Below are 14,396 nucleotides of genomic sequence, written 5' to 3'. Positions count from 1 at the left end.
TTTCCAGGAAAACTGGAGTGTGACTGCTGATGCAACCAAAGTTTAATTATTATCCTCTTTTGCCAAGCCCTGATTTTTCTCTTTTCCATTCAACTCATGTCTTTTTTATATATATAAAAAAAAAAACCCACATTAAAGGAGAAGTTCGGTTTTTTACACTTTAAGCCCATTTTCTGTAGTGTCCAGGATGAAATCGAATGAAGGACACCAAAATTTTGACAATTGGTCCTGTCTCTGCTTTTTGGCTCATTTAGAATCAACCCCTGGCTGCTTTAGAATGGCTAGCATAGAGCATGTCCGATAATGTCCTTAAAACAACCTTAAACGTTCTTTTTTTAAATATGCTACTCACCGGGTCGTCAGCGCTGTTCAATGACGTTCCAAAAAAAGTTTCGTGAAGAAAAAACGTTCCTGTAGTGTTTTATTTAGCATTTTGTAAATCCCATTGAGTTCTGTAGGAATAGTCAATATTCCCCTGCCACCGGAAACGGAAATGGGGCCTGTTTACACAGTTGTAGTCTTTTCGCTTCACTCTGTGTACTCCGACGTCGAGAATCAAGAATCCACCTTTCGTATTCCATTTTCAGAGTTTTTTAAAGTGTTTAACAGAGACGTTAGCACCTCGACGTCGGGGTACACAGAGTGAAGCGAAAAGACTACAACTAAGCGTAAACAGGCCCCATTTCCGTTTCCGGTGGCAGCGGAATATTGACTATTCCTACAGAACTCAATGGGATTTACAAAATGCTAAATAAAACACTACAGGAACGTTTTTTCTTCACGAAACTTTTTTTGGAACGTCATTGAACAGCGCTGACGACCCGGTGAGTAGCATATTTTAAAAAAAAGAACGTTTAAGGTTGTTTTAAGGACATTATCGGACATGCTCTATGCAAGCCATTCTAAAGCAGCCAGGGGGTGATTCTAAATGAGCCAAAAAGCAGAGACAGGAGCAATTGTCAAAATTTTGGTGTCGATCATTCGATTTCATCCTGGACACTACAGAAAATGGGCTTAAAGTGTAAAAAACCGAACTTCTCCTTTAAGCTTGGAAATAGCCCCATCTTTTGGCTGCCATCAGGTCAGGCCTGTCATTCCGGCAATGTGAATGGGTTCAAATCACAAAAGCCTTCCTTACACTAGTGATCACTAACAAATTTAATCTGACATGTTTGAGCTCCAAAGCAGGGAAGGCATCACTACTCACCGGGTGACGAGCTTGGTGTGGGGGACAACACTCCGTTGGTCAGGCTCTCTGTTAAAAAACCGAACTTCTCCTTTAACGCCCCATCTTTCTATTCCAGTTTGGATTGATATCTTCTGATTTTGTGGCAGCTTCCATTGTGATTTGCTAGCTCATTTCGCTCACACAGCTTGCCAAATCCAAGTCTTGGAAGAGGGTTTTTTGTACACACTGTTTCAGTGTTTAGGGTCACTTCTATCATTTAGTCACTCTGGCTCACTCTGCCATTAAAAGTTGTTGTTTTTTCTTTTACCGATTAACATCAAATACTATGAATATTTGATTACAAGTTACCAAACTTAAGATATTTTCTCATCCTGAAATGTTGAAACCTCATTTCTGTTAGCATAAAAACTATAAAATCCTTCTATCTGAAACATCTAGTGAACACAGACATAGATTACCTGCTAGTCAGAGAAATTTCCTTGTTGAGATTTTAATGTTGCATTCAGGTACAGCTCAGACAATCGGTTATAGAAATGTCAATACTACAAAGCAATATCATTTTTCTCTAATATCGGCAAAGTCATTTTTCAAAACTTAGTTTGTAATTATTCTGTAATCTATATATCTCTAATACTACTTTATTTACTAAATAAAATACAACATAATCTACAGTAGGGTGCATCTATAATCTCCAGTCGGTTCTATACCCTTCACTTTAAGAACATTTTTAAGAAAAGTTATGAGAGTAAAGTAAAACCTTTTTTGCTTTTTTTTTTAGTTTTGCTTATTTGTGTTTTTTTTTTTTTTGTGTCTTACAGTTACTCTACAGCTTTAGAGTTTTGAATTTTTAATTAATAAATGCACGTCAAACATTTGGTAATCTGAAAGATGTTAAACAAGGAAATTCTGAAATGGGAATCGTCTAGGATCTCTAAGGATCACCTTCAGGTTCTTCCAGGGGATTCAGTTTCCAATGTAGAGCTAATCTGTGATAATATATGGATGTGTGAGAAGGTGGATGTTTGACTTAATTCAACTGTTTTTAGGAATCCTTTTTGGTTGTTTTTTTTTACCAACTTGTCCAACATTCCAGAAACGCACACTCCTCAGAGGAAAGGGCTCCGCTCCAGTGCTCTGCGTCCCAAAAAGCCAGAGCCCACGAAACAGACCGGTCCAGTGGTGATTGAGACGTGGGTTCCTGAGGAGGAGCTGGACCTCTGGGAGATAAGAGCCTTCTCAGAAAGGTCAGGGGCCAAGCATCTTTTCAGCAGAACAACACTTTTCTCCGAGCTGCAACGTGTGCAGATTAGACCCTGAATGTTTCCTCTGATTTTAAAGGAAAGAAAAAGTTATTTTGATTAAACAAAAACAACAACAAAAAAACTGTATAAAGAACAGTTTAAAACTGGGACACCCAAAAACACATCAAGGCCATCTATAGTTGTTTTTCTTAATCTAACAACAGTTAAATGTTATAAATCAAAGCAACATTTTGCCTCTTTAGATGTCTTCTGTTCCTTTTAAATGTGCTCCCTTATTTTTGGACAGAATCTGGTGCACATAACGTCCATCATAAGACTGGGCGGAAATTTGCCTATTTTTATGGTATTTTTTGAAATCCGAAATAAGTTCTGTGAAGTGTTCTCCATGTGAAAGGTTCTTTGTTGATTTTACAGGGTGGAGAAAGAGAAAGCCCAGGCAGCAGAGCAAGCCAAAGTAAGTTTGCTTTCTTCAGCTGACATGCTGCTTGATTTTAATCAGAGCTATTTTAAGGAACCCTTTAATTCAAGCATGTGGGCGGCATTAAAGGCTACAAGTGTTTTTCTAAAGGGATCCAAACATAACAAGAAAATAATGATTCTCTGCAGCTCACTAACTGATAATATCACAGTTTTATGTGTCAGATTTTTTTTATTTCTATACCATGCTTTTTTTTTTCATCTGCTTACTATTTTTGTTCACTGTTGCAGAAACGTCTGGAACAAAAGTCTGGGTCTGCCGCAGTCACCCCAGCAGGGACTCCGGCGACGCCTGCTGCCACACCCAAAGTCATCGTTGGCTCAGTTTCAGGCCAGGGCACCCCCACTGCCAAGGTGGTGCTGTCCACCAAGATGGGCAGCCCTGTCACATTCCAACAAAACAAGAACTTCCAACAGTCCTTTGCCACCTGGGTCAAGCAGGGTCAGAGCACACAAGGTACATCAGAGAGCAAACCTTTCTAGATCCTTATTCACATCTTTCTTTATCCGTTTTACATCTTCAACCTTAATCCTAAAATTACTCCGGCAGTTTCCAGTATTGCTTCTATTTTGCTCTGTTTAAAAATACCTTTAATAAACCTTTTAGGCACAGGCGGAGAGACTCCTACAGCCACTTCTACTGGGCATACCCTTCACATTACAGGGACCTCGGCCAGTGGAAAGGTTGTGACCGCAAAACTCCCCCTACCTGCAAACAGCAAGATCGTCACAGTCAACGTGCCAACAACACAAGGAGGTACAGCTGGTTTTAGCAAGTCGCACCTCCGAGAGAGACGCAGAGGGCTAGTAGTAGACGTTTCTCACTGTTCCAGACACATGTGTTTGTTTTCTTTGCTTTACTACAGGCTCACTCCTGAAACATTTAGGATGTGTCGTAGAAGCCTCATTAGACGTACCTTATTACCTGCCAGCGGTTGTAAACAGTCAGTTTGCCAAAAAATCTCACAGATCTTTAAAAAATGTTTAGCGTGTCTGTATATTTTAAATGATGATGTTGCCACCAACCACAAGCCTGGTTCTTTTGAACTTTACACATTTGGCACACCTTAAGCATTCCTGCAACTACATATTTTTACTGTTTTTATTTTTTTATTTTTTAACCCCACAAGACTGAAACATTCGGAGAGTCATATTTAAAGATGCAGGACTTCAGTTGCACAGTTGAAGTTGTTTTTAGATACTCAGGCTTCACCCTACTTGATGTGCTACCATTTTGTCACATGGAAACAACAAAGAAACAGAAAATGTTTCTTACATTTGTATTCAGACTCCATTTCTCCAATTCCCCTAAATTAGGGGTCTTCAACGTTTTCCAGACCAAGGACCCCAAATTAATGGCGAGATGGAGCTGGGAGCCCCTAATTATATATATTGTATGAAACTGTGTTATATCAAACTGGTCCTATAGTCACACTGTTACAGAGTGAGTAACAAAGTAATTTCTCCCTGGGATTATAAAGTATTTCTGATTCCTCATTGATGGGACAGGTGTTTTGAATGAAACGGTGCCCAGCTTGAAAGAGCTCCCGTGTGTCGCTGAATGTGAGCATTGATGACTGAAAGACATCTTCTGCCACCATTTATCTGTTTACTACAGTGTGTTGAATTCATGTTAATGTGGACATAAAGATATTTCAATTAGTGGAAAAAATTGCAGGGGGGAATATAAAAAAAGTCTAATCAACCAAAACTTTCGCAAACCCCCATGCAGTACCTCTGTGGGCCCTTTAGGGGTCACAGACCCCCTGTTGAAGACCTCCACCCTAAATTAATGAAGTCAAACTTGTTTTTTTGTTGTTGTTTTTTTAAAGTTCCCTGATTGGTAGATGAAGCTCACCTTAGCAAGTTAGTATCACTATTAAGAGGAGGTGGGAGATGTCAAGTCATCTCTGTCATGTATTGTATTGTCCTCTGCTCGCTCGATGACTCACACCTGCAAGCAAGAGCATATTTACCCTATTCTGGCATCCCTTTACAGGCTCCCTGTTCATTACAGAATTCATTTTAAGCTGCTGTTATTTATTTATTTTTTGAATGTCTGAACAACCTCGCTCCATCATATCTATTTGAGCTGCTTCAGCCAGAGGTTTTTTAAGACAGCATCTCCAGCTTTGAACGTCATCCGGGAATGGACTAATCAAACTAATCAAAGCATGGCTCTTGAACAATAGACAATACGCAGGAAAGAGCCTTATTTGTAACTCTGTAGGAGCTGCAGAGATCAACGGCTCAGGTGGAGAATTTTTTGACAGCAAAACTTTCACAGATCTGTGAGATCTGTGAAAACCTGTTAATAGAAAAGTATGAGACATCCTGCTTGCAGTTTACTAAAAGCATGAGAGAAAGTGCTCTGCTCAGATAATGGTTTATATGTAAAGTGTAAATGTGGTGGAAAACTAACATGCCATTCAGAAAGAACCATCCTCTACATAAAACATGGCGATGGCAACATCATGCTGTGGATGCACAGACAGGAATGATGGTCAGCTAGAAACAATGACCCAGTCAGGGCCATGCTGGGTCATCAGTTTCCATCTACTCTAACTGTGACCTGCGCTGTGTTTGCCCGTCACTTTAACAGTCTGAATAAATCACATTTAAGCTTGTATTGCTACATTAATTTCTCCCTGTACTAATTTTAACGAGCTGTGGCTTGGTTTGTCAGTATTTAAGAGAAAATACCTTGTTTAAAGAACTATGGATCAACTTACTAGATGACATAAATAATCATTAGTGAATAGCTTTTAGCTTTGGTTCATTAAAGTTCACCACTCTAATGAAATTCAGACCTGCTTTGATGGAACAGGGCTAACATGTATAGAGAATGAGGTTTAAGAGTAACGCATCACATGCGATATTTCTTACTTCTAAAGCTCAGGTGGAGTGTGGCCGTTTAATAGACGTGCATTTATCCGCCGTGACTGCTGGCTGCCCTGTTTGTTTTGGAATGGCTTAAGGAAGTAAGGCAGGAACAGCAGTTTACCCTGAGGTCTGCTTCCCAGACAGGTAGCCCTCTATAGTAGCTCGCTATGTCCACCCCCCCCTTCATGTTTTTAAATCAGACTTTACCTCTCCACTCACTGCGGTTCAGACTTCTCGAGCTTTTTCAAACAGCGAGTCTATACAGCAGCGTGTTTGATGTGCGACCAGAGCAGCAACTAGCAGCGTTACGAGGGGGCTTAACATCTTTATTTGAAGAGGGAAGCCCTTGATGTATAGGTTTACCTCTTTGGTTAGGGTTGAAGAACCGCAGAGAGACGGCAGCAGAAAAATCACACTCGTGGTTTCCAGTTCCCCCTGCACTTTCACATGAGCTCATGAGACCAGGAGCAAATATGAAATGGCCTCTTTGTCAGAATGCTGCTAAGAAGTGGGATGCCGGCTCGTGCATAATGTATGAAGGAACTCGGGTATGTTGGGGGAAACCCAACTAAGCTTTCAGTGTGCCTTTGATTTTTATTTTCTTTTACCTGCTCAACTAATATTTATAAAAGGCTGTGATCAAAAGCTGGCTCTTAAGCAGAATGAGACAGAGAAAGTAATGGATTGCATTGCACTACAGCAAGATGTCTGTGCAACTGTTTACTGGTGGCATAAATAAGTAAATCAATGGCTTTTGAATACTTTAATGTTGCTTCCTGCCTAAAGTACATGGAATTGATAAATTAATCCTGCAACAAAAGTGATTTATTTATTTTTTGTTGACAAATTAATGTAGTCCATCTTTAAAAGCACAAACCATCAAAGCACCACTTTCTTTAGCATTTTAAGGCGCTTTATACCTGCGTAAAAATGTGTTTTTAAGGCTTGTCTCCACTTTCTGTGCAGGTGTGGTTCAGCAGAAAGTTTTGGGTATCATCCCATCCAGTGCAGCAGGCGGTGCCCAAACCTACTCCCCGTTCCAGCCCCGCACTACCACACTCAGCATCAAGCCCAATACCCCAGGCTCCCACCAGCAGGTACAGCTCCAGCTTTTATCCTCCTCACGCTTAACTTGGGTTGGTTTCTTGGTAGAATTTAACAAATCTTTACGTTGGATTTGTTTTTTTGGTCCCTATTATCCATGTAAAGACCAGACCATTAAAACTTGGGTTTCATTTTTGTACTTGCTGTATTAACAAATGTAGTTTAAAGCACATTTTTGACATGTTTGACTTAAAGGACACTTCTGATGGTACAATTCTTTAACTGTCCAGGGTTACTTTTATTGTTGATTGCAACATTTCCTCCATTACCGACACCTGCAAGGCTTAGAACAGGGTTCGTGGAAGATTAAGAAATCACCCATTCATCCACACACCCACCACAGTTTTGACTCTAACCTGTTCTTAAATGTTGACATTATTATCTTAACCCCCATTATCTTAACCTACCGTTGTGTTTGTTCTCTACGTCTTACTCTTCTTTGGTCCATGTGTACGTCAATCTGTCCACACGCTCACCTTTCACTCTAGACTGTGGCCTATTATGTTTAGACATCTGGAATCTGTTTCATGGTTTAAAATTATTTCCAGAAAACCTTACGACAAGAGATAGCAACTTGTTTTGAGTATTTTCCAGCTCTGCATAAGGGATTGGTTCATGCAGAAGATATTTTTATTTCCAGACTTTCCCAGTGCTGAGTCCATCCATCTGACCACCATCTTTTTCTCCTGATTCTGCTTTTAAGGCCTAATATTTATAATTCATGCTAACTTGTGATTTTTTTTTACTTTAACAACATTGAATTTTGAGTTTAAAAAAATAACTGAATTTTCAAATATTGCACATTGATTGTTCAGGTTCTAGGGGGTGGAGGGCAGATCCGTCCAGGAATGACAATGATCCGAACCCCCATCCAGCAGACTGGTGCTGTTGGAAAGACGATTCTCCGCACGCCCCTTGTGGTCCAGCAAGGTAATATTTTGAGCACCAAGTTCAGTTTAGTCAATTCAGCATCATGCATTCCAAGAATAAATGTAAAGTTTTTCTGATATTATGTCTTAACCTTTAATTAAACTACATCTCCCACTGTTGGCTGTTCCCCAACTCCTAATTTTGTCTCCTTGTTTTCCTGCAGGTCAGGGTGGACAGCAGGTAGTGACACAGATCATCCGGGGCCAGCCAGTTTCCACGGCAATATCGGCTGGCAGCACTGTCACCACGGTAACTGGTCAGGGAGTGGCCAGCCCCATCGCTGCAGGACAGGCAGCTGGCCAAACACCACCCGGCACCCCACGGGCCCCAGGGCAGGGGCAGGTTAAACTTACCATGGCCCAACTCACGCAGCTAACGCAGGTTTGTCAGGGAGACACTCTGGACATCCACCATTACCTGAAGCTTTTTAAGTTTTAGGTCAGTGTTACTTCCCAGGCTGGATGCTTTTAGTCATCCTGATAAGCACTTTATTGTTTTTTTTAGACAATTTCCTCCCAAATTAATCCGTTTCATCTTTCGGCCAACTAATTCTGACTTTCCATCCAGACAAGAAAAATGTAAATAGTAAAAATGTGTCAAAATGTCTATTATATTGTAATTTTTGTTTTAATTAAAATTTTTTAGCTCAAGACATGTTATTCCCTAAACATCAGTAGCCGTTAACATGGTAACCTTCATCCAGGGGTCTGTGGAACTATCAAGAAAAACACCAATTCTGCTGACATCTGTACAAAAGGAGAATAAAGGCCCAGAGTTGTGTCTGTTATAAAGCTCACAGTGAAGCTGTTTTGCTTTAATTTTATTTTAAAGATTTAAGGAAAACCCATGTCTAATGTCTTTAAAGCCGCACAATAAAAGCTGGAGTCTTTTCCTGCATTTAATGGCAGATAAAGCTGTAGGTTATCACCAAAGCAATGGAATGAAATTGTGTACCTTAAAAATACAGATTCTAAAAGGCAACATCTATGGTGCAATAATAAGGCTGGACCTTGAACTAAAATTACATTGAATCTAAAAACCGAGGGACACCCTGGGACACCGTAATTAACCAATCCAAAAAGATGAGAGGATCCATCACACTGATGAGGCAGTAGAAATTGAAGTTGACCAGAGTGGAGCCAGAATATTTAGCGGAGCTTTTGTAGCTTTCCATTGACCTCCTGAGTTAATTGACATCACAGAAACTAAGCTATGCTCCTTTCACAAGGCACTAAACCAATGGCCTATGTCTTATAATGTTCTCAGTAATCAGGCTGATTTCTATTAGCAATGCAAACTTAGACTACTCTGTACCAATACCAGAGTCTTTAGCCCCATTTACACTACCTTCTGAAAACCGATATGTGCCGAGTTCGGGCCGAGCTTGGATCAGTTAACTGGCCAAGCTCAGTTCCTTACATCTATTTACGCACCAAGCTAGCATGGTTCCTTGTCCCCTAGTGATGATCTACGGTACTACTGCTCTCTAAAAAAAGCAAATTAACATGGCGGCGCCCGTAACATTCAATAAGTTTGGTTAAAATTGTGATATTTTGTTGTTTGCGTAGAGTCAGGCGAAGAAGGCAGCCTTTGGTGAATTTACTTAACAGTCTGCTTTTGGGAAGTGGATACCACAAATGATAGCCTAATCAGGGCTTGCAGACGCAAGATACAATGACAGGAGTTGAGGTTATGACACTGCTAAGCAGAATCATTACTGGAAATTGGGTGGTATGATAGGGAATGTCTGAAATTTCCTAGTTACGGAGGCAGACTGTAAGGAGATACCGCGGTCTGCTCCTGTGCTCTTTGTTATCTGAGAACCGAGCCAGAACTTAACAGCGCCAATATCTACTGATGAGCTAGAACCGTGTTAGCGCTGTTCGGTTGTGTCTGGCACAGTCTGGTTCAATTTTGCATGCAATTTACACTCAACAATATCTCTGTTAGAGTGCTCGAACCAAATCTCAGCATGGTTTCAAAAGGGTAGTATAAATGGGGTATAAGCTATGCTCCTTTTACAGGTCACTAAACCAATGGCGTATGTCTTTTAATGTTCTCAGTAATCAGACTGATTTCTATTAGCAATGCAAACTAAGACAACTTGGTACCAGTACCAGATTCCTTGTCTGTGCACGTTAGAAAGAATCAATTAGATACTTTCTTATGGATTAGATCCAATAGTTTTGTAACACAGAAATACCTGATCTTTGTTAACCACAGAAGCAACAGGCTGGGTCTGGTTTGGAACGAACAGCCGGCGTTGGTGGTTCTCAGCCTCTGACTGTGATGGTTCAGGGCCAGGGTCAGACCACGGGCCAGCTGCAGGTCATACCCCAGGGGGTCACCGTCATTCCAGGACCCGGACAGCAACTCATGCAAGCATCACTACCCAACGGCCAGGTGCAGCGCTTCCTCTTCACGCCACTACCCTCCACTGTCACGGCCACACCAAGCACAGGTTTGGAAACTAAACAGAACAAATGCCTCACAAAATGTTTAAGATAATTTGATTTGTTTATTTTTTTATCCTGGCATCTGAGATTTAGAGAGCAAGAATAAACCTGAGCTACTGCATCAAGAGGTCGCATGGTGCTTTAGTTAACGTGTTCTTTGCTTTATTGATTGCAGCCACATCGGCTCCCAGCCAGCCCAACTCCGCCTCAAGCAATCCCCCAGCCCAGGCTCAACAGCAGGCCGCTGCTCCCATCCAAGCAGGGGTAACCCCTCTCTCCACTGCCGGCGGTCCTTCGTCTGCCTCCCCTCAGACACAGGCCCACATGTCTGTCCAGTCCCCAGCTTCAGTGCAGGTCAAAGGTCAGGGGGGAGCCCCACAGCTCCAGCTGCAACAGACGCCTCAGCTCATCAGTGTGTCTGGACTCCCACAGCAGGTACAGGTTTTTGGTTTTTAATCCGTTGTTTGTATTTACTATCATGCTTTTATTCTTTTTAGCCCAATATAAAAAGACTAATACTAATAAAGACTAACTGCAGCTGGGTTTTCTTAAGATATTATGTGATGCACCAACAAAGTAAAGCATACCTGGTAATGATGAAATGTTTTCCTTGAAATATTTAGTACTTAAACGTAATTTGACACCATTAAACTAACTCCAATACAACCAATTGCCTTCAAAGTCTAATGAATGCATCACATGCATTATTGTATTGCATGTGATGTTGCATTTAGGTATTTGTTTTTTTTTTAGGTATTTGTTTTTCCGTTATTTTTATTTAATAAAATAAAAAAAATTTATTTTATTATGTTTTATCTGTTTTGAAAAATGCTTTATCTTTGCATTTGTCTTTCTTTTAAAAGTCAAAAAAGAGATTAAAAAAACTGATACATGGTGATTATTTACTATAGTTCAGCAAGTTTATGCTACGTTCACACCGCAAGCAACAAGAGCATCGAAACCAGGCGTGCTGCTTCATTTTTGATGCTTGTACAAGCTGCGTTCTGACGCACAGCTGAAGCATCTTTGCTGCTTCAGCTGCGCGGTGGAAAAAGTGGGTCTGATGCGCGTTGGGCGGAGCTACCCTATCCTTTCTTTGGCTGGAACAATGGCAGCTATATTTGCTGCGATCAGTGGGAATAAAGTAGTTTTAATGTTTTGAAGTGAGAAAGTCCACCTAAAATCTTCATCAGTGCAGTCAGTTCATCCAGATTACTATCCTGCCTTCAAATGTTATTTCTGTCAGAGCAGCTCAGACCCCCACATATCGGTGGAGCTCTGTCACTAGGAATCCCATTCAACAGCAGCCTCTGGCCCGGTCGCCTCCTGGCGGTTTGCCACGGCGGCTGGAAGGCGTTTTTCATGTATGTTATCCAACCTGCAGGCACCAGGATAATAAAAGCGTACATGTTTTGCCGGCAGATTTCAGCATTTTAAGTTAATTTAGGCGTTAATAAACTGTTTCAGAGGAGTGATCATATTGATCTGTATCATCAGCAGCGATGTGTCTCTCTCTGCCAGCTCCCAGATCAGCTTTTCTAAATGGTTGATGTGGCTCGTCGCGCAGCAAAAGTAAAATTTTTCCAACTCCAGCAGCTGCCGACGCACTGCTTCAGCTGCTCATAACGTGCTGCGGGACGGTTCGTTGCGCCTTGATGCGCGTCAACCATTGACTTTGCATGTAAACTAGCTGCATCTGCTGCTTTAGGTGTGAACGTAGCATTACTGTTCATAATCATTAAAATGGATTTTATGAATATTTATCACATTTAGGTTCTGGCACAGCTGCAGGCTCAACAGGGTGGAGGCCCTCTGCCTCAGCACATCAAACTGCAGCTTCCCATCCAGATACAGCAGAGTGGAACCTCATCGGCTCAGGGAGGACAGGTACTGGGTCAAATCAGACTTCTTTTAATTCATTTTTGGCTCAGAGGTCTTTTTTTTTTTTTTTTTTTTTTTTTTTTAGCAGTTGCGAGCTGAGCCTTATAGGTTATGCTTACCAAAACTAACCAAATTCAAAATGACATTGAATCTATTTCTGCTTAACACTAATGATTATCTGCCCAGATTGGAAATATAGTTACCATTCAGACGGCCTCGGTCCAGGAGCAACTACAGCGAATCCAACAGCTCAGAGAGCAGCAGCAGCAGAAAAAGAGACAAGCTGCAGAGGCTAAAAGGGAGCTGGCCCTAAATGCAGCCAATCAGAGCGACATTATACAGAAACAGGTGTGTATGTGCAGGAAGCAATCAGAGCCTTTTCTTCCTTTCAGTCCCGTCAGTGTCTTTAGAAACAGAAACAGCGTCTCTGAGAATCTGGTTCCTTTACCCTCTCTGCCTCTGGCCTCCATTTAGTGGAACTAATTTTCTTAGCACCTCTCTGTTGCTGTGTTTCATGTTTGTTTTTCTCATTCACTACAGCTTCTTTAGATGTAATATTGACAGCTTTTCCATAAGTATAAACTTTCTAATCATTGTTAATCTAAGCACAGTTTTAGTCTTATTTAAGAGGCAAATCCTACTGCATGATACCAGTCCCAGCAAGCAGCCTGTACTTACATCTTGGGATGTGATGTTTTTCAGGTGGTTATGAAACAAAATGCCGTAATTGAGCACCTTAAGCAGAAGAAGACCATGACGCCTGCAGAAAGAGAAGAAAATCAGAGGTGTGTTCCCATCTTCCTTTCTGTAAATCAACATGTTAAGATTTGGGCATTGTATTGAGTAAAAGGTGTCATTAGGGGAGGTTAGAGGTTTACGTTGTGGCCCATTAGGAGAGTGAGTCAGTGCTTTGGATTCACTACGTATATCAACAAAAGCTGTGTGTCAGAATGGTTTTTCCCTAGACATTTTTCCTGTGTATTTATTTTGTGCTGCTCTGGTGTTGTCATATATTTTCTGTGTTTTCGATCCTTCTGTTGAGAATTTATGACGCTTTATTTAAATAAATGTGTTCCTCTAATGATCATACACAAAATGACATGCAGCTTCAGCTATAAATTACTTTGCAATAAGAAATCTGGCAGCACCATTCAAACATTTGTAGTTAAACGTTCTTTAAAATCTCATCAAAGTTTGGCCTTAATAGTAATATCTAATTCACCAAAATTTCTTTTTTATCCTGCTTATAGATTATAGTCTGACCAATAGTTGACCTGACAGCTGTATGTTTATGTCTATAAATATTGAGTGAACTCTGTCTCTGTTCACACAGACCTGAAATATCAAATCAAGTCCACCTTTTAATCTCTAAAACGCTTTTGTTGCACCGTTTTTATTCCTATTTCTTCTCTTATTTTCCTAAAAACGGTCTGAGGGAAATATGACATCAACAAACATGTTTTTATCTTTTCGGTTTCTTCCTCCTCCGTGCTGCATTTGTTGTTCTCCTCTGTGTGGCGACTGCAGGAACGCTGGCCTATCTTTGACCCCAGCAGCCATGTATGTGTTGGTGTGTTTTTCACACAATCACACACTGAACCGGGCTCTGACTTTCGATCTTAGTTGTGAACATTAGCAAACACAAGAGAACACGCTGAGAACCGAGTGCCATAGATAACATGGATTTAGTGTCTTAAGCGGACATTCACTCTGAAATAATGTTCAGAGCGCAGACTTTATCTGAGGATCCTTCTTCCTGACCTCATCACTAATATTTTTTATCCCTAATTTAATTAGAAGTATAAATCAGCATGAACCTCAGGACCCTGAACATAGCATTCTTTCTCCATGTACTTTAACCCCCAGACTCAGAAAATCTGATAATACTGAAATCAATCATTTACTGACCGACGTATTTTTTAGATCAGAGAAACTTAAAATTTTATTTTTTTGTTTCTATGTCACAGTCAGCCTTTAATTGGCATTACCTTATTGCTGAAGCTCTGAGGATCTCATGTAAACAAACATATGAGGTATAAACTTTGTTTATAAAGTGTGCAGCTTGAACACTGATGTCACCATTTGAAGCACAGTGACAGATTGTAGTGTAAGTTAATCCACATATTTAAGTGTTACTCTTTCAGGTAAAATTATGATGGCTAAAAAAAAAAATTTTACTTTATTTTTCCACGTATCATTGTCTGATTGAGGGTT

At 40.6% G+C, this 14,396-nt stretch overlaps 1 protein-coding gene across 4 annotated transcripts in view; it reads left to right on the top strand.

The window, feature by feature from the left end:
* LOC119784439 (nucleosome-remodeling factor subunit BPTF-like) overlaps positions 1-14,396 on the top strand; it is a 53,898-nt gene that overhangs the window by 27,055 nt on the left and 12,447 nt on the right. For all 4 annotated transcript variants that reach the window (XM_038286485.1, XM_038286489.1, XM_038286486.1 and 1 more), the window contains exons 18-29: positions 2,283-2,433; positions 2,866-2,905; positions 3,160-3,385; positions 3,536-3,685; positions 6,778-6,908; positions 7,731-7,845; positions 8,009-8,226; positions 10,069-10,306; positions 10,477-10,736; positions 12,075-12,188; positions 12,369-12,530; positions 12,885-12,967. In XM_038286485.1, the coding sequence (XP_038142413.1) occupies positions 2,283-2,433; positions 2,866-2,905; positions 3,160-3,385; positions 3,536-3,685; positions 6,778-6,908; positions 7,731-7,845; positions 8,009-8,226; positions 10,069-10,306; positions 10,477-10,736; positions 12,075-12,188; positions 12,369-12,530; positions 12,885-12,967 (1,888 nt within the window). The remainder of the gene's footprint in view (positions 1-2,282; positions 2,434-2,865; positions 2,906-3,159; positions 3,386-3,535; positions 3,686-6,777; positions 6,909-7,730; positions 7,846-8,008; positions 8,227-10,068; positions 10,307-10,476; positions 10,737-12,074; positions 12,189-12,368; positions 12,531-12,884; positions 12,968-14,396) is intronic.

This window comes from Cyprinodon tularosa, unplaced genomic scaffold (assembly GCF_016077235.1).
Source record: "Cyprinodon tularosa strain WSP-4 unplaced genomic scaffold, ASM1607723v1 ctg226, whole genome shotgun sequence".
In the NCBI taxonomy this organism is placed as follows: domain Eukaryota; kingdom Metazoa; phylum Chordata; class Actinopteri; order Cyprinodontiformes; family Cyprinodontidae; genus Cyprinodon; species Cyprinodon tularosa.
The sequence above is the reverse complement of the archived record's forward strand: the minus strand, read 5'-3'. Positions and strand labels throughout refer to the sequence as shown.